Source organism: Cervus canadensis, chromosome 13 (genome assembly GCF_019320065.1).
Source record: "Cervus canadensis isolate Bull #8, Minnesota chromosome 13, ASM1932006v1, whole genome shotgun sequence".
NCBI lineage: Eukaryota > Metazoa > Chordata > Mammalia > Artiodactyla > Cervidae > Cervus > Cervus canadensis.
The window spans coordinates 45,424,607-45,450,245 of NC_057398.1; the positions used below are offsets into that span (position 1 = coordinate 45,424,607).

General features: G+C 37.9%; 1 protein-coding gene across 11 annotated transcripts in view; it reads left to right on the forward strand.

The window, feature by feature from the left end:
* Nucleotides 1–25,639, forward strand: part of SDCCAG8 (SHH signaling and ciliogenesis regulator SDCCAG8) — a 247,112-nt gene that overhangs the window by 173,681 nt on the left and 47,792 nt on the right. For 10 of the 11 annotated variants that reach the window (XR_006272696.1, XM_043486065.1, XM_043486066.1 and 7 more), the window contains one exon: nt 6,717–6,848. Coding sequence is in view for 10 of the 11 variants with exons in the window: in XM_043486065.1 (XP_043342000.1) it covers nt 6,717–6,848 (132 nt within the window). In the remaining variant the exon portion in view is untranslated. Of the gene's footprint in view, nt 1–6,716; nt 6,849–7,937; nt 8,477–25,639 lie in introns of those variants that run through there. The other variant, XM_043486070.1, reaches the window with a different exon arrangement.

Sequence of the window (25,639 nt, forward strand, 5' to 3'; positions counted from 1 at the left end):
TAAGTTGATTCCAAACTAAAACCTAGCAAATAATAAGAACTAAATAAGTTGTAACTTATTATTGTTACAATGTTTTAGGGCCCCTAAAATTGACAAAATATATGTTTTGTGTGTCTCACAAGAAATTAGTAGATAGGATCAGTTGTGTTTGGGGGTTTCTTATTTGTTTACTCTTAATTTCTCATCTCACTCTGGCTTCCTACATGAAAGACACTCCATGTTTAGATACTATCTTTGTTTTGAAAACATCTATAAAACTTGTAGGGCTCCAAGTATTTCTTTTAAAATAAAACTATGAATTTATGAAGCCCTGTAGAAGCTCTCCAGGAGTGAGTCTCTATTTACCTTCTACTAAACTTTTGGGGTAAATAGCCCCCTCCCTGTGCTTTGAGATGAGGAAATCTTGAAGTCTTTTGACTTTTCTAAGCTGTTGTCATTTTGAAAGTGCCATCTGCAAAATCATTATTTAAACCACAGGGTAATTTTAATCCAGGTTTCTTCAGAGTACCACAGTAAAATTTTTTCCTGAAAGTAAGTGTATTTATTTCATGTTGATGAACAATTTAAACATTTTTTTTTGGTCTGAGAATTTTATGTTATTCAAAATCCCATACTAAATATATGGATTCATGCCATTTATTTAAGCTTTTTTTTTTTTTTTTTAAATCATAGATCTAGTCCTTTGACTAGAGCCCCTGAAGAATCACTGGGTTAGCTGACAATGCAGGGAAACCACTCCCAGACACTCTTACTCTTTACCCCGTCCCCATGCTAAGCTGCTTTGTGAAAGTGTTTAGAAATGTTTCCTCCGCCTGTGTGTATGTTATATGTGTTTTTTCCCAAGTAGACGTAAGTGCATTATGGCTGTGCTTATTGCTTCTGCTGTCTGCAAGCCCTCCACAGTGACGAGCCAGTACTTCCTACACAGTATGCCTTCCACACTGCTCGAGTGGTGTCTGTAACCCCAGGTTTTGTGAATGGCACATCTCATTTTAAAGCTAAAAGTGAACTGCCAATTTCATGCATTTTATGTAGCTTGTTTTTGACCATCAGACAAGAGCAGTAATTCCTTTTTGCTTTTAATTGGCACCAGGCAGACATTCTGGCTGATTTTAGATGAAACTCACATAAACTTTAGCTCCCTTTGTCTTTATTCCCCAGGACTCTGAGAGCTTATTACAGTGATAGATAGGCTTGTTTTCGAAGTTGGTACATGGAGATATTTAAATATCTTTGGTGCAACTGTGATTTTTTTTTTTTCTATTAAAGTAAAGGAAGTGTTCCCTCTCCCAAAGCGCTTAGATGAATCAGCACTAAAATGTTTGCAGCGCAGTTTGCAGTGAAATCTAAAACATGCCTTGGGAAGAGCTCAGAAAGGTTGGGCACCGGCTAGAAGGGACCCTCTGCCAGCTGCAGACTGGGGGTCCAGCATGTGCTAGGTTTTCACCTCTCAACACTTTTGCCCCATTGAAAAGAATAGGACATAGAGCATAGAACTGGGGTCTATGTGGTTTTGCTTCTCTTTCTTTTCTATCATTGTCACTTTCTGGGTTGCTAGGCTTGTGGATTGATGTCTAACAGTACCCATTGTGTATTTGTGATTTGCGTTTTGTAATTAAGAGGAACAATGGGAGTCCATTGGGTCTCGTTATATCTAATGGTTGGTTTAATTTGTTTCACTTCTATCTTGTTAATTGTAAATTGATCATTAAGATTTGAATTCTAATCTGTCACCAGGGTTGTGGGTTTTGAGGCTAGAGCAATGATCCTGGTTTTAATCACTGATGATGAGAAACAAATTTTACAATTTTGGTACATATTGCAGTTCATATATTTTAACACTGTATTTTATGGTGTTATAAATATTGTTAAATGACTTTTAGTGTAGTTTTACTGTGTAGACTATAATGTATAAATTATATTACTGTTTTGGCAACAGTAGGTATCCAACTGTGTGAGTTTAATTGAAGTAAAGAACACACACCCGGTTGAACTATTTTTTTTTTTTTTTGCATGTTTAGATGATGTTAGTTTGGGATGCTCCAAAAATTATATTATACAGGAAGAAACTGATATTGGCCTCTGTTAATTACTACCAAAAGTTGAATGAATCTCTAAAAGAATAAAAAATTAAGGGGTCATGTTTTTCCTTAAAAAGCAATCACTGTAATACTAATTATAGTAGTAAAATATTATACTTCATGCAAATGTAATTACACAATATAACTGCTATATAAAAATGCAGAGAGAAGTTCATGCTTCCGTAAAGCCAGAAATTACCTAAATTTTCTATGAAAATGGATTAGAGTCAATTTTCTTTTTATATGATGCTAGGATAGTCATGCCACAAATGTAATCTCAAGCTAACATAGAAGCTCATAAGTTTACTCTTTAAACTTTGCAAATGGCTAGTTCTTTCAATATATCATGGACTAAAGACAAATAAAAGATAATGAACATATACATGTACCAAATTTTTATTGAGCATTGGAAGTTGATAGGCAAATTACTACTATAAACAAACAAAAAAACATACACATAAAATATGCAAAGCAGAAAAATACTGTAGAAATAAAATACCTGATAGTAATATGTACTTTACAATTAACATCTATATTTTTGAAATTATATACATAAGATAAATTCAATATCAGGCATTTATTTTTCTGTGACATTACCATCCAGCTAACCATTGTTAACTTTGGATGTATTTCTTTTCTGTCCTTTTCCATGTGTAGGTATATGTGTAAGTTATCATACATTTATACTGTGGCATATTAGTGTGCATGTGTGTGTGTGTGTGCGTATAGCTGCATCTTGCTTTTTTATTTAATATTATCTAATGTACACTTTTCTACATCAGTAAATACTGTGGAAACATAATTTTAACTGAATCATTTGTGTGCATAGTAATTCATCAGAATTTTAAACTATTTTTAAATGTAATGAATAATAATAATTTTATACCTAAATCTGATTTTTTTCATGATCTTTTTAGTTGAGATGTCTGAAAGGAGTATTGCTGGTCCAAAGACTATGCACCCTTTTAAGGCTGTTAACGTGTGTGACTTTGCTTAAGTACTGCACTAAATTCTGCTCAGTATATCTCTGTGCATACCAGTATGTGACAAAAAGAAGTGAGAGATTTTTATAAAAAGAAGTGAGAGGCAGTGTGGCACAGTGGGTGGGGCAACCCCTTTAGAGTTGGCCAGAACAGTGTTTGTGTCTGGGCTTGGCTAATAACCATTTGGGTGACCTTAGGCAAATCATTAAATCTCATATTTACCCCACAGAGAAAAGGGAATAAACAGTTACCTTGTAGGATTAATTGAGATCATAATGTGAAGGATGAATTCTACAACCTGGTATAGTATAGGCATACAATAAATGTTTGACTTTTATTAAAGACAAATTTATCTGCTTTTATTAGGCATTTCTTTGAGTAATAGGGAAATTGAATATTTTCTAAATGTTTATAGATCATTTATGTTTATTCTTCTGTGAATATTTTTCATACCCCTTGTACTTTTTTAATTGGAATTTTGATGAAGAGTGGGGAATTGTGATTTATTATTTAATGCTTCTAATATTCATTCATCTCATTTTTTACATCCCCCCTTTTTCTTAACTTTGAAAAACTTGTCCCTAGTTCTTTTTGTTTCTTATGAACATTTTCAGAATCAAAGTGACTTTATTTTTTGTCTTAAATACATGTTCATTGTAAAAATTCAGAAAATAAAGAAAAGGAAAAAAAGAAATTTCTAATCTGGACACCAAGAGATGATATTTTTTATTTTATAAGATAGAATTACTTTATACTGATTTTTAATATTTTTCTTTTTTACCAATATGTCATGTTTTAGGTCAATATTTAATACCAGTAGATAACTATATTATCAGAATAGCATCTTGATAGTTCTTTTTTCATGTAATGTAACTAATCATCTGTTGATACATTTCTGGGTTAAGTTTTATTAGATTAGGTTGCAGAACAAGGTTGCTTCTAGAAACAGTGTTACAAGGAACATTCTCATGAAAACATGTTTTTTGTTGTTAATAAAAGCTTTATATTTTTATACTGTAAAATCTATGCTTCCTCCCTGATTTTTCTTATAGTGACTGTTTTTTTTCTGGGAAAGTACCTGAGAATAGATAACATTCTTCTGCATTTTCTTCTAATCTGGTTTAAGGGTATTTTGGGTCCTTTAGGAATTTTAGTGCATAGTGCATATTGTGATAGAAAACGCTAACCTTGGAAGAATACTAAATTAACAGGTTTATATAACTGCTCCTAAATTCTTTTACATTGTATGTGATTTTGAAAGGAGAGAGAAGTGATTATTTACTTATTTAGATGTTTCAAATATAAGTAAATTCTTATTAGAAAAAGTAAATGTAGATTGAGTTCCTCATTTGAGCTTGAAAATGAGATAATCCTTGCCCTCATGCGTAATCTAGCAAGAAGGATGAAGCCCTGAGCACAGTTCATGGGAATAAATTATAAGCTAATGTATGCATAAAAGCTAGAGGTTTCAAAAAATATGCTGACATGTTAAGAACTGCACGTATTAATCAGAACAAGCTTCCTTTGTGATGAAATTTGAACCAAAGTAAAAACAAAATGAGGAATGAGTTGAACTAAAGTGAGAGATTGCTTTTTGCCATGTGAAACAGTTTGGTCCTTGAGGGAAACTCCTTTAGCAAATCCCAGTCTTTTCCAGGAAAAAAAAAAAATTGAAAAGGCTATTGCTCCTAATGGAGGAATTCTTTCTTTGGAGGGAAGTAATTTTACATCAAGTGTCTTATGGGTTGGCCAAAAAGTTTATTTGGGTTTTTCCAAACTAGCCTTTTGGCCAACTCAATATTTAAACTTCAAGAAACAAACCAGTTGTTAGCTACTCATATTTTAGTATTCATGAGTTTTAAGCTTTCGCTTCTAATCTATGAGGCAGTGTAGTATGAGGAAATGGTGGAGTGAGAAGTAATGATTAATTAAAGCAAGGACAAGGATATAATTTTTCTTGGATAGATATCTTTCTTATCTTCAAATTTTGATACTTGAAATAGCCATCCAAGACACAGAAGAGGTAGCATATTTCCTGACAGACATCAAACATCATCAAAATAGATATCTGTAATCCCAAATGAAATTAGTGAAGACTGAAAGAAAATTGTGGGAATGGTACCTGACTTAGCAAATGGAGGAAGAGGAATCTTAAATGTCTGCAGACAGGGTTACTTGTATGTGAGACAAGCTGATCTGCTCTCAGGATCCCAGAAAAACTTAGAAGGCAGGAGTGGAACACAGGACTGAAACCAAAGTTGACAGTTCTACCCCCGACCCCATGCAGCCAGGGGACCATCACTCCTCCACCCAGAAGACTATGGGCTTCCTCTCTGAAGAAATTAAACCAGCAAGCACTGGTTTAAATAGCTGTACTGAAGTTAGAATAGAGGAATTAATAGAAAGTCTACATTCTGAAGGAGACTTGGGTTTGATATCTGAGTGGGGATGATCCCTTGGAGTAGGAAATGGCAACCCGCTCCAGTATTCTTACCTGGAGATTCCCATGGACAGAGGAGCCTGGGGGCCCACAGCCGATGGGGTCTCAAAGCATCTGACGGGACTGAGTGACTGAGCACATACAAGCATGCGTGCACTACATTCTGAAAGGTGAGAACACCACGCCTCTATTTCCAGTCAGCTCCTAGGCCACTGATGATTAGTATTGTACACAACAAGCAGAAAACTGGAGAATCCTTCCTTTGAGAAACAGAATGGCTGCAGGGGAAAGAATTACAGATACTGATACTATTGGGAATCTCCCATCGGAAAAGATGGCTCACCTCTCAATCACTCCACACTAAAGCCCACCCATTTAGGGAAAATATGTATGTGTATACATGTATGCTCAATCATGTTCAACTCTTTGCGACCCCATAGACTGTAGCCCATTGGGCACCTTTGTCCATGGAATTTTCCAGGTAAGAATACTGGAGTGGGTTGCCATTTCCTTCTCCAGGAGGTCTTCCCAACCCAGAGATTGAACTCATGTCTTTCGAGTCTCCCGCATTGGCAGGCAGATTCTTCACCACTCGTGCCACTTGGGAAGCCCCATATAAATGTACACATGTAGAGTCATAGTATACTCCTTAGGTAACAAGGACCAATATTTATGTGGTTGTTATAACATAAAACTGATACTGATTTAACTACAACCGAAATAGTAATTATATTGACAATCTAGACATAGAGTCAGGGAGCAGTGAACCACCATTTTTAAAAATGATATTATTTTAATCTTGTGCCTTTAAATTAGTTATGTCAATTAAAAGAAACAACTCTTTTTCATAGAAATTAGGCCTGGGGTTGTTCCTGTAACAGCATGATAGCTTGTCTGTGATAGATACTCAGTAAATATTTGGTAACTTAATAGTAGCCTATTTAAAAATGGGATTTGATTATCATTTTTGCCTTGTTTCTTGAAAAATCTATTAGAGCAAGTTGTTATTCCTTTATGTGCTACCACTTGAGTTCCTGCAATGTGTATATCCTTCTACTAGACATTTCCTAATTTCTGCAATATTTTACATAAAAAATTTTATTAACACATGTTTAAGTGTAGAGTTCAAGGAAATGATGAGGTTATACAATAAAAACATACTCTGGTAATAAAAACCTTTAACATCTGTTATTTCTGTTTACATCTCTTTAGATCTGAAATAGCTCAGCTCAGTCAAGAAAAAATGTATACATATGACAAACTGGAAAAGTTACAGAGAAGAAATGATGAATTAGAGGAACAGTGTGTCCAGCATGGGAGACTGCATGAGATAATGAAGCAAAGGTAATACTTTATCATCAACTGATATGCCACATAGTGAATGTGTTTGGTTCAAAAACAGAATGGGAATTGCTCTGGAATAAATAGAATTCATGGTTACTGTGGTACTCAAGGAGCATGCTCAAAATCTAATACTTCTGTTTATTTATGCTTTCTCAATTTAGGTTGTTCTTATAACACACAGGAGAGCACGTTCCCTCTTTACTATTTTCTTTTTTTTTTTTTCCTCTTTATTATTTTCTAAAGACACAGAAGTAGATTTAATACAGAACACTATAGGAAAACTATCTACCTTTAAGGTGGAAGCTGGTAAAGTAATATGCAGAAATTTCAAAACTTCTCTTCTAGAAATTAGGTTTTGTGTATTTTTTGTAAGATAAAACATGTAATAGCCTAAGAAAATTAGATGTCTTAATCAGAGGTGGTTGTTATTGTTGTTTAGTCACTAAGTTGTGTCCAACTCTTTTGCGACCCCATAGACTTAGCTCACCAAGCTCCTCAGTACATGGGATTTCCCAGGTAAGAACACTGGAGCAGATTGCCTTTTACTTCTCCAGGGGATATTCCTGACCTCAGGATCAAACTCACATCTTCTGCTTTGGCAGGCGGATTCCTTACTACTGAGCTACCAGGAAAACAAACATATATTTATTTCAAATAAAATGTTTTTACTTAAAATTCCCCTCTTAATCGTATTATGTAAAACAATGAAATAATTTAAAATTTTCTAAGGGATTTCATAAAACTCTATACTTCTGTGAAGGGGGTTTTTAGAATCAAAATAAACGGAGATACTAACACAGACACAGAGGCAATGCAGGTGTCCTGAGTGTAGAGGAAGGTTGGGACGTTGAGCATTGATCAGGAATTAAATTTGGACAGGAGAGTTACTTCCTACACTGCTGTAGGTGTGGTTGAAAAGAGCGTAGGAGCTGTTGAGTGCAGGTTTATGGATATGGTGCTGGTAAAGTAAGCTGAGGCCAGAATTTGTTTGTTGTGTATTTATTAGGCAACTATTTTGTACCAAGTCACTGTACTTGGCCAGGGGATAGAAAAATAAAAAGGGTCTTCACCTCTTCCCCTTTCCCACAGTTGCAAGCTCCCCCTCTGTCTGAGCTGGCCAAGGCTCTATGAACCCAGGGTCCAGGGCAGCTGTGACACCCCTGCGTCTGGAGGAGGTGACTTGTGCCTCTGTGCCTCCTGGAACCCCAGAAGCAAAAAGGAGGGGTGTCCTGGGGGACAGCCACCCTTGGCAGCCTGGGCAGGAGTTGGTTGCCTGGAGGGTTGTTTTCATTTGTTTGTTTTGCTCTCCTGTTTTCTTGGTTTTGCATAAACCAAAAGTTTGTTGATATTAAATCTGGGGTGTATAGTGATCAAACTTTCCCCATTCCCGAGGTAATTTCTTGACTTGATCTTTCCTCATTAAGAAGAGTAATCAAAATATAGACCAAAGTTCCCTGGGTAGTGATGGTCAGAAAAACTGACCGAAAATTATAGGTCATTTCTGCAGCTCGTATGGATAGTGTCAAAATCTATTAAATGAATGTTTTAGAAGTACCGCAGGGTGGGTTTTAGAGGTCAAAACAGCTTACTGAGAACGCCAATGCATATTTCACGGGCCTCCGTGCCTCGCAGAGCTCCTGTGATGCTGCCCAAGCACCATTAGTGTGACTTCCCGTGATCTGGGGGAAGGACATTCAGTTCATGTTGCATTACCAGTGTTGCACTGACGTCATCTTGCTCTTCCAATGCTGATCTTCTTAATTTTAGCTATGACATAATCTCAATTTAGTTTCACAGTAATTGATTTCACTTGTTGTGAGTTGTTTTGCTAACCTCTTATAAAGAAATACTTCATATTTGCAACAGCAGTGTATTATTTTCTCAAGAAATATGCTTCAAGTCCTGTATGAATTGTAATCAGAAGTGAATCATCTGTCATCTCTTTCGCTAAAGCAAATGTATGTATAATTCCCACCTCCTATCTGTCCATCACCACCACCAGTTTTCTTTAGGGAAGTACTCCTTCGGTGATGAACTGCTTGGGAATCTGTGTGTTTAAATAACTGACAACATACTTTTAAAAGTAAATTAGCATAATTGATGTGTTATTTTAGATTTATATGCCATTATTTTATAATATTAAATTGTAATCATTGATATGTAGTCCATATGTTGCTAGGAAAGAAGCTCATTTCAACTCTGTTTTGAAATGTTTCTTTGTTATCACTAGCTTTCATTTTGTTAGACCATGGATTAGGTAGCCTGCCTCCCCTAAGGGGTCTAAAGACAAACAATCTGAGAGTATTGTGTAGAGGGAAAAAGGAAGCTACACAAACCAGAAACAGCTTAGAAAGCGTGACCCTTCCCTGCCCCCCAGATTATACCAAATTTATGTCAATTGGGGTCAGCAAGCAATTTCTTTAAAATCCAATTATTCTATGCATTATTGGCAAATCCCTAAGAGGACTGGAAGGCATTTTCAATTACATTTTATTGGGAAGATCTGAAATCAGATGCTTTCCTCCCAGTAACAGAGGAAGTTCTAGCTATAGGAGTTAGATTTTGATCTGAGAATGAATAAGTTATATAAAACAGGCTGTGCAGTTGCTATAGCTAGAACAAAGCAGACAGTATCATAACTGATCACCTGGAAGAAAATTAAATGAGAAATATACCCAACAAAAGAGAAGGAGGGAAATGTCAGGCTTATAATTCACGCTTCTTGCTGCTGCTACTGCTAAGTTGCTTCAGTCGTGTCCGACTCTGTGCAACCCCATAGACGGAAGCCCACACCAGGCTCCTCCGTCCCTGGGATTCTCCAGGCAAGAACATTGGAGTGGGTTGCCATTTCCTTCTCCAGTGCATGAAAGTGAAAAGTGAAAGTGAAGTCACTGAGTCGTGTCTGACCCTTAGCAACCCCATGGACTGCAGCCTACCAGGCTCCTCTGTCCCTGGGATTCTCGAGGCAAGAATACTGGAGTGGGTTGCCATTTCCTTCTCCATGCTTCTTGCTAGAATAGGCCCAATATCCAAGGAAAGGGAAAAGACTTTCCTTTACTTATTTCTGTGTGCATGCGTGCTCAGTCATGTCTGACTCTTTGCAACCCTTTGGACTGTAACCTGCCAGGCTCCTCTGTCCATGGGATTTTTCAGGCAAAATAGAATGGGGCTCAGTCATGTCCAGCTTTTGTGACCCATGGACTGTAGCCTACCAGGCTTCTCTGTCCATGGAATTCTCCAGGCAGGAACACTGGAGTGGGTTGTCAAATATTTATTGAGTGCTTATTACATAGCACTGATGTGCTTGGATAAATCTGCTTGTCCCGCAGACATCCTGCCCTTATGGAGCTTCCATTCTTTTAACTACATTCTGGTTCTAGTCCTATGCTTTTTAAGACCTAAAACTGAAAGTAGAGAGACAGTCTTGTTGACCTAAAACAATAAAACAGCCAGTTATTTTACTAACAAAATAGGTTAATTTGAGAACAGCAAGGATATACAATTCAGGACATGTAATCTGTAGCACACCACAGGCAAGTCCAAATAACAAATTAGAAGAATGTTCTTTTCTAGAAAAGGAGTTGGTGGAGCTGTTATTAAACAAAGAGTTCATTGGAGGAAACTGGGAATTTGAAGTAGTGGCTTTTCATTGGCTGAGTTGTGGCAGTCTCTAAAGGGCCAGGTTGTTGCCTGGCAAGGAGTCTTTTTTTTCTCTTTCTCTTGTTGGTTTAAAGTAGTAACCTTCTACCTGTTGGAGATACAAATTATGTCTTTTCCTCTTGGGTTTGGGCCTGACTTGGAGTGGTAGGGCTTGAGAGTTCCCCCTACTGGCTTCCCAACTCCATTTTAAATAAGATTTCTATTTACTAATTTTCACAGTATGTACCATGGTTAAGAGCATGCACCCTAGAAGAAGGCTTTCTTCCTAGATGTGAGGTCAAAAGCAAATTCCTTAAATCATAAATTTAATCTTTCTTATTTCCTCACTTTATCACTTTGATTATCTGAAAAATGCTACCTTATAAGGCTGTGATAATGGCCTAAAACAACCCCTGAAAACTCTTTAGAATAGTATCTTTGTCCACAGCAAATGTTTCCCAGTATTAATCATTCAGCATCCTTCATTCAGCATACTTACCAACTCCTTAACATATACACCAGGTTCTGTTCTAGATTTTGGACATCCAACAGAAACTTGAGAGGCAAACATTCTAGAAGGTAGTATATTTACATTATGGGTTAAATAGGCTATTGTGAAACCAGTCTGTAAAACAAAATACCATGTTTACATGATGTTATTTCTAAGGATAAATGCCTTCTGAGTTTTCAACAGATGATTTATAGAACAACATTTCAGACCATACTTGTGATATGCCTATGATATTCCAAGTGTTTGTGAGCATATGAATGTATGTGTGTGTGTGTTTGAAGAAAAAGAATGTGTCTCCATGCTTAAGATCCCTAAAAATTTCTTCCATATATCCAATGTAAGCCTCTCTGAGTCAGTTCCTTCTTTAAAGCCAAATTTATCACTTTGGTTTTATCTTTTAAGTAGCTTGAGAACTTTTGATTAGCATTTTTGTTATCCTAACTCTTATGATTTAAATTGTAATTTATGCTTTCAAGTTAAATACCATTTATTTTTCATTTCTGTTTTCACATTTGTTGTATTGCTTTTTAAACTTTCAGTAACGTTGAGCTTTGCATGTTCAATGTGAAAACTTAAACTAGATTGCTTGGTTTGTGCTATATTTTGTATCTTCTAGCTTATTAATATATCCCTATATTTATTCACATTTATTAAGCACTGAGCATACAAAAGAAAAAAGTCATCATCTCTACCCTTAAGGAGTTTTCAGTTCTGCCAGGAGCACATGGTAATCACAGGGGTGTAATATACTATGATGAGAGTGAATCAGGATGTTCTGGGTCACACCAGACTGGTGGCCAATTCAGGTTTAGAGACCCAGTGTACAATTCCTTAGAGAAATAATACCTAACTGAATCCTGAGAAGTAGAAGTAATCTTAACAGAGAAAAAGGAATAACTGTTTGAAGGTCCTGAGAGTCGACAAAGACATGGCCTCTCAGTAGCTTCAGGGTGGCTGCAAGAAGGGAGATTGACAGCAAATGCATAGGCAGTGCACAGGAGTTAGATCTCCCCATTCCACTTTCTCTCTCTCCCTCTTCTGGGATTCCAGTTATACATTGCTTGGATCATTTGACGTCTCATAGCTCTTAGATGCACCATTCTAGTCTTCTCTGCCCACACGACCCCCCTGCCTCCCCCACCAACTCCTTTCTCTCTTCTTTGTGTTTAGTTTGGATAATGTCTATTGGCCAATCTCAGACTTCATAATTTTCCTTCCCTGTGTTGAATCCATTCCGTTCACAGGCCCATCAAAGAAATTCTGTATTGTTGATGCTGGGTTTTTGTTTATTTCTGGTCTTTTCCATTTGACTCTCATTGTGGTTTTATGATGGGCACTAGGATGAGGATGGGGTTTTCTGGTGCCTCCTCGGGGGAGGCGGGGGGTGGTTAGTCACTAAGTCGTGTCTGACTCTCACGACCCCATGGACTGTAGCCCGCCAGGCTCCTCGGTCCATGGGATTCTCCAGGCAAGAATACTGGAGTGGGTTGCCATTCCCTTCTCCAGGGCATCTTCCTGACCCAGGAATCGAATCTGGGTCTCCTGCACAGCAGGCAGAGTCTTTACCAGCTGAGCTACGAGGGAAGCCCAATACCTTTTCAGGGTCAGATGCAATTGTGTCCTTGAGCTGATTGTTAAATTTTTATAAATGTGTAAGTCATCTGACATCATGCTGGTAGTTTTAAATTGGCCATGGTAGAAATATTTACCTGGTGGCTCAGAGGTAAAGAATCCTTCTGCAATGCAGGAGATGCAGGAGACACAGGTTCTATCCCTGGGTTGGAAGACCCCTGGAGAAGGAAATGGCAACCTGCTCCAGTATTCTTGCTTGGGAAAATCTCATGGATGGAGGACCCAGGCAGGCTACAGTCCAAAGGATTGCAAAAGAGTCAGACATGACTTAGCACATATACAGATACACACACAGAAGTAGTCACATCACAGAAATGGGCAGACACTACAAACCAGGACTTTGTTTTCCCCCTGAGAGCTGGATATCAAGCATGTACCATCACATTGATGATGGATTTTGCTTTGGCCTGTTCCTTGGTGAAAGTTTAGCTATTCCTAGGGTCAGGTAAAGAGGCTTCCACCCCTCCCAGGAGAAGATGGCTTTTGCTTCTAATATTTCCCCAGAGGCACTGAACCCTTTTCTGGGAAGGTTTCTTTCCACCTCCCCAGAAGCTTGAGGCTTTTGCTTCATGTGAAAAACTAGAGTCCAGTATGTGGGCAGAGGGCAGGGTTTTTTCTTATGCCCTGCACAGTAGGAATACATGTCTACTCTCCTGCTCCCAGTCTTTCTTGTGAGCATCCAGTGGAAGGAAGCCTATGGAAAAGTGCTAAAGAATGAGTGTGAACTCTTCTTGTTCTCTTGTGTCTGGGGCTCCCAGGAGTTGTAGACAATCACACTAAAGGACCACACTCTTAAGAACTGGTTAAAATGTTGCCTGCTTTCACCTTCCCTCCTTTTATAGTGGCTGTTTCTCTTCCCCATGCTCTGTCAAAACAACCCAAGTGTTTCTGCCTCTCCTCAGAGAGGCACACTGCTTTTTGAAGTTTAGTTCACCTACTTATTGTCCAACCTCAGCTCTCTGACTGGCTTGAGAATAAATATGGCTTTGTTATCTGACTTTTTTTCCTCATTGTTAGGGTGGGAGTAACATTTGTGTGTGTGTCGCTTTCTGCATAATAAGAGGGCTTCCCTGGTAGCTCAGTGGTAGAGAATCTACCTGCCAATGCAGGAGACACAGGCTCAGTCCCTGGGTCAGGAAGATCTCCTGGAAGAGGAAATGGCAACCCACTCCAGTATACTTGCCCAGAAAATCCCAAGAACAGAGGAGTTTGGTGGGCTACAGTCCATGGGGTCACAAAGAGGCAGTCATGACTTAGCGACTGAACAACAACATATTTAGAGAAAGTGAGACTCTCAGAAATTAGACCTGAAAGGGTCTTTCTCTTGAGTCATGTAAAAATGTTTGAAACTTATCCTGAGTACTGTGAGGAGCTGTTGAAGGATTTTAAGCAGGTAGGAGAGTGGGGGTTGGCATTTCTGTGATGTTAGCCTTTTAAACATCGTGGTATTTATCTCCTACTTGGTGAGCTAGAAGGGCCTCTTCATAGCTTTCTGCTTATCATTTCCCATCTGTAGTTCGTTTTTGATTTCTGAGTTATTGACTTTTTCACCAGTCATTTTTCTTACATTATCAGACTACTTACATTTCCATGACTTATTATATCTTTTCATGCCTGTTTTTGGATGTTTTAATTAACTGGGTAATTTCAACTATGACTTCACCAATCCCTTCACTTCTGCTGTCCCAGAACTTGAGCAAGGATTAAATGCTAATGTATATTTTAGTTGAAACCTAGGACAGTGAGAGTGAGGGAAAGGAAGGAAGGTGAGGCATGGAAGAATGCAAAATCGTGTAAGGTGATGTTACTATACAGGCAACTGCCTTATAATAAGCCACAGAATCACAGCCACACAGGCTGTTTCTGGGCAGGCTGTACAGAGAAACTGTTCTTCCAAATAGCTCACTGGAAGGAGGAAAGGAGAAGGAATTTATCTGCCCCACTTCCATCTCATGTCTCCCATGGGTCCAGAATTTTCCTCATGGGAGGTAATTCCCCTGTATTTCATATTACATTTATCAGTCCTTTTAGCTGTTGCTTCATAAGTCAAATCCTAAATTCTAGAAGTTGGTATGTCATTGGACTCTCAAGTGGCAGGAGGAACCTGAGACTTGAGTTATATGCAGTGAGCCTTGGCAGAACCAAGAGAGTTCCATGAATTCAAATAACTCAGTAGCAGTAACAAGGGATTGAGCCCAGGAAAGGATGGCCCTGAGCAAATCTGATATATCTGTCATGGAGAATATTAATAACATTAAATAATGTCAACCTCAAGGCCAGCCCTTGAGAAAACCTTCATTATGTGCATCTCCAATCACTTCAACTGTTTCACTTCTACTCCCTTCCAGAGCCATCAATTACCATTCACTGGTTATGAGCATTCTTGCAACCATGTCTTCGTTAAATGTCTCTCATTTCCTTTGCTTCATTCTCCTCATGGAAACTCTACCTTGGCTTCTGCTGTCCAAGCAAGCCTAGGCATCATATTTCCACTGGATGTGTAAGAGGCCCCTCAGTAAATTTTAACTGACATACAAACCAGAGACAGCTGCTGCATCCAGGATCTTAGAGCAATTAGTATTCATTTCTACTTCTTCATGTTCTTTTACTTTCCCCATTTGTGCTATAAGCTTATTGCAAGCAAGCCTCATGTCTTCTGTGGAAACCCAGCAAATTATAAGGAAAAGAACCCTGGATAAGGAGCAAAAGTTCAGAGTTTGTGGGCCAGCCATGTCACCTGACAATGTATGATCATGCCCAAGCCAAATAAATTCTCTCAGCTTTGATTTCTTCATCCATAAAATGAGGATTGAATACTATGCAGATTAGTAATGAGGATCTAATCAGAACATAGAAGTGAAAATATTTGGAAATCATAAGCACTATATAAATATAGTGCAGTATTAGTATAGTCAACTGTCGTGCCTGTGTATATGTGCTCTTTGTGACCCCATGGACTGTAGCCTGCCATGCTCCTCTGCCCATGGAATTTTCCAGGCAAGAATATTGGAGTGGGTTGCCATTTCCTCCTCTAGGGGATCTTCCTGCCCCAAGGATCAAACCCACATCTCTTGTGTCTCCTGCATTGGCAGGCAGATTCTTTACCACTGTGCCACGTGGGAAGCCCAGTCAACTGTCTTGTAATCATAGTATTATGGAATCACAGTATTTGTTAGGTAGATGGGACTGTGATCTCTAACACAGCACTGCATTTTTGTAATAAAAGAATCTGCAGCAGAGAGGCATTGAGTAATTGAAGCATCAGATCAATTCTATTAAGATAATGTTGTTCAGTCACTAACTCATATCTGACTCTTTGCAACCCCATGGACTGCAGTATACCAGGGTTCTCTGTTCTTCACTATCTCCCAGAGTTTGCTCAAACTCATGTCTACTGAGTCAATGATGCCATCCAACCATTTCATCCATCTCGTTGAGATAATACTCATCTCCTATTTTTTTAGAGGGGAAACTGAGTCTCCAAGAGATTATGTGACTTATCCACAGACACTAAAATGCTAATATGTTGCATCTCCAGTCTAAAGATGCAAGGTTATCTAATGCTGGAGCCCATGTTCCATCAGTGTGCTTCAGTACCTCCAAGTTTCCCAGGAAGCCAGCATCTGAGCCAGCCCTGGTCTCCAGGTCTCCAGAAGACCAGGTCACAAAAGCCCCCGAGCAGATTTTCCCATTCTAAGTCATGAGTGATAGTGTAGCATCTAAGAGCCAAAGTCTCCCCTAGTGGTTTTTCAGGCTCATGTGCTTTAGAAATCTCCCCAGCTTATGGCAAGACTAAATGAGCTTTTAAGACAATTCTTAAATTACTAATAGAGCATGTGGTACATAGTAGTTAAAAACATGCAGTTTCTGGAGCTTCTTGCCTGGATTCTAAGCCCAGCCCCACCAAGGAACAGGCTGTGGATGTTAGGCAAGTCTCCTCACTTCTTGGTGATGCAGTCTCCTCAGGTGTAAAAGGAGGGAAAACAGTTCCCATTGCCTAGGGTTATTCTGAGATTGAAGAGAGTTTAGTATCTGCTAGTCACATAGGAAACAATGTATACTTTTGTTAAATAATAAGCTCTTGGATTTTATTTTGCAATTCAGACTTAATAGTGTATCATCATTAAATAAAACAAAACAAAATAGAAACACAAAATATTCATAGCAGGTCTTCCTTTAAAACAAAATAAACTGCACTGATAGCTAGGATTGCAAAAATAGCTCACTTTTCTCCCAGAAAGCTCTCTGTTTTAGGCTGCTTTAGTGGAATTTTGTTCCGAGGCAGACCTTTTCCACGTGACCTGGGAGGGGCCGTCCCGACCTCTCAACTCAAAGAAGAGCTGCGTGCGAGTTTTCGGCTCTGATCAGCTGGGCACTTGGAGCTGCGTTTGCAGCCCTGTAGGTAGTATTCCTGTTTGTGCTCTTTTAGTTCTTTCATGTTGCTCAAAAGATCAACATCTAGAATCAATAAAACCCTAACTGTGGGATTCCGTGTTGTTTTTGACATTTCTTTGATCATTTTGAACAAAATAACTTCTAAGGTGATTACATAAGGAGTATAATGCCTTCAGCCCTTTTTAAAGTGTTTTCCTTTGTTAAACATTTCATGAGTTGGGTTGAGGAGGGCAATTTCACGTGTTGTTTTTGCCATGTATAACATGCAGACTGCTAGGGATGGAAATTTAGTAAGACTAGAGAGAAAATTTGGTTTTACGGTATCTTGATGATAGTGATATTTTCTGGGTTTTTGTTTTCTGTAGATTAATTGGTTTTAAAAATTACTATTGTACATGAAATTGTGTGTGTGTGTGTCTGTGGATGTCTGTGTGTGTCTGTATGTGTCAATAGGGGCAGAACCATTTTCTCATTATTGCCTATGGAAAATATGTAGCAGTTTAAAGAGCATATATTTTAGAAGTATTTTGCAGAAATACAGAAAAGCAGCATTAAAGTGTCTTTTGAATCGCTCATTTCCTCTTAATGCAAATTTTAATGTGTATCTGCTAGGCAAATGTCATTAAAAGAAAGGTGACATCCATGTAGCTGATGCATTGCTAACTCTGACTGCTAAGTGAAGCTTAACCAATCCCCTGCAAATGTGGGGCCAGGGGTGGGTGGATGGGTATTGAGGTGCCAAACATGCAGGTCATGCTGAGTTATTCTCTAACCCGAAAGTTCTGCTTATCTGCTACTTCTTCATCATCTTCTTCTTTGCCTGATACTCCCCATCACTTTCCATTACTTTTCTTCTCTCTCTTTTCATGGTTCTGTTGCTTTGCTTTGACTGTTTATTTCTAGATACCCACCTGTGGTCAGATTCCATACTCATACACTGACATGATCTTTGAAAACCTGAGTCTTACCAATTACAAATTTTAATCAAGTATCTAGTTGGCAGGAAACTCTGGGTTCTTAGAAAAGGTTATAGGACATGAATATATTGAACTCTCTTAACACTGAGTTTGTTTTATACAAGCCACATCAATGCTTAGAAAGAAATCAATCAAGAGTGTAATTGGTCATAACTTATTGCCCTTTCTGATATTTGTTATGGAAAGAAATGCCTTATATTCAGCTTGATTCTTTAATATCATAGAAATTCATTCAGAAGAGTTTGATGAATAGGAGAAGAAATCTTTATTCACTGGCTCAAATCTTAATTTACACTCAGTACCTAAAAACTACATCTATGTCTAGATTAATGCTGCCGGTTTTCTGTTGCAAAAAGGACTCTTTCAAGATTGAAATGAGTAAAACCTTATATTTTCAATTCCTAAAATATCTCAAATAGATAGCACTTATAGTAAATTCATGATGGTTTATAGCTGAACTATAACTTTGGCTGTGTAGTAAGAAGTTCATCATATTATACCCAGAGGTGATTTTTATACCTAGCAACAGTGCTTCTTAAGGCTGAGGATGTAAGAAAAAGATCTTATAAAGCTGACAGTTTTGGGCAGATACATATCTATACCTCCAGCACTACTGGTTATAATTTAACTGAAAATGTTACAACTATCTTGGTAGCAAAATGAGTGAGGTCTGCCTATGATTGTAAGTGTGGAGTGTATTTGTTTGGCCTCATAGACACTAAATTTATAAACTGAGAAATGTCAAGAAGTGACTATGTGGCACACTGCTGAGATGTGTCTACCTACAGCCAACTTCCTGGGGCGGCCTTCTCTCAGACGTCCAAGGTTCACGTTCAAGTGCGTCTTAGTGCCTAGTGACGCAGTACTGCTAGATTCTCTGCAGGTGCTGCCTTCAGGACAAAGCCTTGATTTTTCATGGATAACCTAATCTGTAGAAGGAAAAACATTTAAAAAAAAAGTATATCCATAAAAGTCCTTTCTACTAATCGGGAAATGAGTCCTTTCTACTCATTTTTTTTCAGAGAGAGAAACCAAATTACAGCCTCGCTATCACAGAATCTTCTAACACTGAAAATCAACAGCTGATTTCCTCTTCATGGTGAATAGCAGTTCGGGACCACTTTAGGATTAATTCTTGCAACCAAGGAGTCCCTCCTGATTTATATAAATGTTTGGCTGTGTACCTCCACAGTTAGAGCTATTAGAGTTTTTTGCTGATTTGCTTGGCACATGTCCAGCAAAGTAGTCCATTAAAATTCAAATGCTTTCCCAATAATTGAGACAATCAATTTACATTAAACAAGACACAATTATAATTTCATGTACAATTTAAGTTCTATAGAAAATAATCTGTGTGCAATAAAGAAGGACACTTATTTTGATGCAAAGGGATGTTTTTTTATAGCCTGCATAAACAGATCATTCATATTTTCAAAATAGTTCCCTCATTATCTGTGGAGTAGAGGAACTCTATTGTGTTTTATTTTGATGTAGAGACAAGCTAGCTGCATGTTTAGTGGGCACTGTGACTTTCTCTCAGTGGCGTTGAAATTTAAAGGGTTGAGGTAGATAGGTACTTGCTTGAGATATTAGCATGACTTGAAATTGCTCTCATAAAGAGAGCATACAAAGAGGAGGCTTGTTGAGTGAGTCCATTGCCCTTGTGCCAGCGGTAGTGAAATGCACATCATGCGTCTATCTTTACCTTTCTGCAACAGACCAGGTATCTATTGCTCTGCCAGGGATTGTATGTTAGATCCTAAGAAAATCGTTCAGTGGAATTCGGGAAGGATGCATATGATGAGGGATGAATGTTGCCATGATTGTGTGCCTTTGTGCTGAAGAGTTCCTGGAAAACCTGTAAACCCCTAGCGAGTAGGCTCACAGACAGACAGACTCCATGAACATGCCCAAATCCTCTGAGACTCTCATTTTTAAGCTCTCAGGAAGACTGGTATTGTTGGTCTGGAAATCTAGAACACTGGAGAAATCTTATTAGGAAGGATACCATAAAAATAATGGCAAGATAGGAAACAAATCCTGTCAGAGCCCGAGAATATATTTGGCTTCTGCTCGCTGTGTCTGTCTGTTTCCATAAACGGTCCAGAATAGAAACCGGATGTTTAAAATCTCTCTCCCTTTCACATGCTCGCCTCCCCCTCCTGTCTTCCTTCCTCTTCAGCATTAGTAGACTTACTATTTTTATTATTTTCTTATTTATATTCCCATTTTCAATATTTGCCATTTGTGTGGATAACACATTAATTCTTAATAAAATATTTTATATTCCTAGAATAGCTGAATCATAAAAGAAAACTTGAAATTGATATAGACTCCAAAGGAACATATAAACTGAATATTACAGTTTCTTTTCCCACTCACAAATGGCAACTGGTTATTTTAAAAGATGATGTGTACATAGATTTAAATCTCTTATCTTTGTATATGAGTCTAGTTTGTATTGTTTTCATTGCACAAAAATTGATTCAGCCATCATTCTAATTAAAATGAAAGAAATACCAAAACAATATGTTAGGCAGAACTCTCTAGCAATTTTCTTTTTATCTAGAAACACATTTTTGACAAGACTCACTGCTGTTAAAGAAATTCAGTTTTGATCTAAATTGAGTCCTGAGCTTAATTTTTCATTTTAGTTCTGTTGCAGAACTAATGAGTTTAAAGAAGGCAGCATTTGTTTTCTTTCAGTATTTTATTTTTTCCAATCAGTGATTGTGGTTTTGCATTTGTCAAATTAAAATTAACACTGGAAATTATTTAAACAAGTTTACAGTACATGCTATTCCCAGAACTATAGCTTTGTAGTCCACTTTGGAAATATCAATTAATAAGGATAGTTTCTGCTAAAGTTTTTTATTATAGACAGCATGGATACTTGAAGTATAACATCTTAAAGACATTTCCCCCATTCTCAAATTATAAGGATGCCAATTATTAATTTTATATTGGCAACTTAGATCTTATTTGAATAAATTCATATTTTCTTTTTTGTAACTAAAACTTCTAAAAATTCTAAATAATATTTGTTTTCTCAAGTAAATTTATTTACTTACTCTTTACATTAACAAAGAATTTATGTATTTTTCCTGAATATTTATGTTATATTCCAAATAAAGATTAACAGATGTTTTGAAGAACTCTGCTTGTTCTTCAAAATTCAGGCTGAATTGCATAGAATGGCATTTTAAATAAGCAGAAGATACCTGAAAGATTATCTAGTCCCACTCCTTCTCTTACAACCTACCTCTCATCCTCCATCCCTACAAGGACGGAGGACACTTTATAGATGAGGAAGGTGGCCCAAAGAGATAAGGTGATTTCTAAGACTACAGTTCAGGTAATGACTAAAATCTATGTTTTCTGCTTCTGTGTTTTCCGCTGTACCCTCTCAATAATTTATGTGTTCCCATAAGTAGGGCAATGGGTTAGTTAGTACTAAAAGTCAGAAGGAAAATATTAAACAGATGTTGGCAGAAAGTGGCTCATCCAGTAAGCTTGAGACCAGAAGTTGGATGATAAAAGTCAGGAAGTCATAGCAAGTGACACTATGTTTAGGCCAAGACATCTTCTTCGTTTATGAATTGCCCTATTTGGAGTTCCATATCATTTTCCCTGGATAAATGATACCAAAATAGCCTCCTTTGATTCACCCAATTTTGACTTTGCTGAAACAACTGAGGACATAAAGATACTTGAGAAGCAACTTCCATGCAGAATTTGCTATTTTAATGACCCTCTTGCTCTCCCACCATGTCTTTTACATTTATTTCATGCACACTTAATTTGACAGGCTTCTTTTAAACTCAGCTTTGTTGATTCTTTCTAAATCATTCTACTTTGTTTTCATAGACTCAGCAAACGTAATTTCTAATAATCATATTTCTGAGTTCACTAGACATTAAGTTATGCCTATGTTAGCAGCGTGTACAGACTTGGGAAGAAACACAACAGACTTTGGGAAATATAACACAGCTGGTGAGAGCACAAACACCCAGCCAATGGCCATGAGTACTGAGAGTGCCCTGGACACCATTCAATACATGTAATAGAGAGGAAGGGAGAGTGTTGGTTCATCAGGTGATCAGGGTAAGTGGCCTTCCATTCAGAGAGTTTCTGCTATTCTTTGGAAGGAACAACTGGAGTCAGACAAGTGAAGATATACACCAAACTAGTTTTATAGGAGAAGCTGCACTGCATTCTCCATGCACAGTTTTCCCCTTTGTATCAATACCAGAGTGGAGGCAACCAACCTGGAGGCAGAAGAAAGTTAACTTTCTTTGTTCCCTTTTTGCTTTCTCTTCCCCCTGGGTCTTAGGCCAGCTTCACATTGCCCAAAAGATGGGCAAACGGAGCATTCTTATACTCAGTGAATGTTCCACAACTGCTTGGCAGTAAAAGCAGTGGCCACTGTTTAGCCTAGAGAATGACCCCTCATGTACAGATTTTCAAGTGATTTGCTACTCAGTTGGGGATCCTTGGGGATGCAGCCCTGCTTTCTTTAGGGAACTGATCTACTCTCTGTATAAAATCCTGGAAGAACTGCTCTCCTAGGAAGTTGCACAGCTGAAAAATGCAAGTGATTTCAAAATTGGTTTCAATAAATTTTTGTATTAAGAACCTGTGTCTGGTTTTTAAAGGGTACTATGGATGCAGTAAGTCTCATTTCTAAATAATGAATGAACAAATCAACAAGTAATTAACAACTATCCTTTTTCTAAATTGGGTTATGAATATAATCCTTCACCTTCTCCTTTTGTCATTCTTTTGGTTTATGCATCCATTGCATTTTCCTTTCTTAATCAAATCAGTATTTATCAAGATGATTATATTACACACCCACTTCACAAAACAAACACACAAATATGCTATGTAGCTGCCTCTTTACTCCCTTGCTACATTTGTTGTGGCACAGAGGGATAGGGCAGCATTTTTCAATATGTTTTCTATGGGCAATCAGTCATGCAAAATGGTTTTTGAAAAAAGGAATGCTGTGTGTTTTAGTTTGGGATATATTACAAAGACTCTTTCTCTGAAAAGTCAAATACACATTAGTGTATTAAAAAGTCTTCATAAATCTGAGAAATTATTAATCATTTTTAAAGTTTTAAACTTTAAAGTTTTAAAGTTTAAGTTGGTTTAAAATAATATTATAAATAAAATTATAAATTAAAATGTCAAAATTTAAAACTTCGCAAATGGGGGTATGAGGGTGTGGCATAAACTGCTCTGTAGGGCTGTTTTTGGAGACGTTAATCCAAAGTTGAAAATGACCCACTGTAGCACTTCATGGAGGACCTGTGTAATTTTTTCATGGCTCTTGAATCATCTTTCGTCCCTTACTTTTCCTATTCCAAACTCTGTTTTTATTTTCACTGTTTCCTTCTAGACTCTAGTGTGTGGCATGAATACAACATCTATGCTTTCCAACCCCTACGTAGGAAGAGCTGTTTGTGGCTGTTGCATACAGCCACACTGCCACACAGTGGGAGTCTGTTACCCACAGGTGAAAGTTGAGGTGTGATTATTCCAGGTTACTGAGGCCATGTCAAAGAATGGATTTGGAAAAGAATAGTTCCTGGAAGTCTTGATTATCTCTATTACCACATATCTTTGAATGTCTAACTCAGGAGTAGGAGTTTCTTAAGAACAGGAACAATGTCCTAGTTATCATTGTTTCTCTAGTACATAGCCAAGGGCCAGGCCCTCAGAAGTCACTCGCTAAATGAATCCACAGTCATTTTTGTCTTCTAACTCACCTTTTTCAGTCTCCCAAAACTATAAAAGGGAAAAAAAAACATGAGACAAAAGCAGAGTTTGATGTGTACATACAACTTAAAAGTAATTTATAACCTCTTATCCACATCCCCACACATGGAAAAACTGCTCAAGATATGTGCATCTAATTACTATCATTAAGTAACATAAATCTAAATTTTTACTGCATAGTAATGCACAACCAGTGAGCACTCAGTAAATATTAATCACAACTATTAAGTATGCTTTGATCTCATTAAAACAAATGGAGCTCTCACTCTATTTAGGTCATTTAACTACATTGTCTTATTAGTTGGTCCTTATTTTGCAAGGTTTATAGGTCATGCTTAATGGAGCTACTTGTTAAGGTTGTTAACAGTTAAACAAATGACTTTGACTTTATAAATTTTATGACAGTTATTTGGAATGGGTTATACATTTTCCAAGCTTTTGTTTTCCACAAATGGCCTAATATATTACAGAATAATTATTAAGATGCAACTTTTGTGACAGTTTTTTTTTAATCAGCTAAAAATAACATTTCGCATAATGCTAGTGATTTCTGTATCATTGATGCAGATGATAATGTAGAATTGAGGCTGGGAAACACTTTTCTTCTTTTTACATGGCCAGGCAGAAGGGCCCTTAGAAGCTGATCCTTGGAAAGAAATGATCATTTCCAGCTCAAACCAAATATACTTGCCTTCTCTATCTGTCCTACATTTAAATAATCATTTTTGTGACCTATATCTTGCAGTGCTCCAGTTTTCCCACATGGCTCTTAGAACATAGTTAGTTTTGCATTTCACAGTGTCACAATACTTCTTCCCTCAGTTGTGTCTAACTCTTTGTGACCCCATCAACTGTAGCCCACTAGGCTTCTCTGTCCATGGATTTTCCAGGCAAGAATACTAGAGTGGGTTGCCATTCCCTTCTCCAGGGCATCTTCTCAATCCAGGGATCGAACTCTGGTCTCCCGTATTGCAGGCAGAATCTTTACCGTCGGAACTGACTGCGAAGCCCACAATTCTTATTTAGAATTATGCCACTGTGTTTACCTGCAAGGTTAACTCCTGCTAGGCCTGGCTGGGTCATAGCGGCCTGAACTCCTTTTGGCTTTTTGCCTAGAATAGAGAGGGTTGAATGACTGCAAATGAGGTGGCCCAGACAGCCTCCCTTCACTCCTGTCTACATTCCCGTCATAGGGTCCTAGATCTCCCACTCTTCAATGTGTAGACTAAATGACCACAAGGATAGGCTGAAAAAGGTGTCTGGGCCTGATCTGCGGATATCTCATATAGGAACAGCTTTCAGGGAAGGATTTGGGGGTGGCTAGGGACAGGAGGTAGCTCAGACGGTAAAGCGTCTGCCCGCAGTGCAGGAGACCCGGGTTCGATCCCCGAGTTGGGAAGATCCCCTGGAGAAGAAAATGGCAACCCACTCCAGTACTCCTGCCTAGAAAACTCCATGGATGGAGGACCCTGGTGAGCTACATTCCATGGGATTGCAAAGAGTCAGACACGACTGAGCGACTTCACTTTCTCAGGGGCAAGACTAATAGAAAGTTGAGCTCTCCCTAGAAGCCAGCATTTCTTAATTCTAGGCAGTCACTCCCTCTTATGTCTACAGTAACTGTTTCTATTTCCTAGCTCTTAGAGCACTGTTTTCATGGTGTTCTATGTTCTTCTCTTTTATTAGATTGTGACGTCTTCTGTGTGAATCATGAGTTAGTCCCTGAAGTCTTGGTGTATAAAACTATGTTGAATTAATGAATAATTATCTAGAAACTGATTTTTTTGTTTGTTTGTTTAAAAGCTGTTAGCCTAATGGTTAGGGTTAATATATGCTGATTCCATATGTCCTTT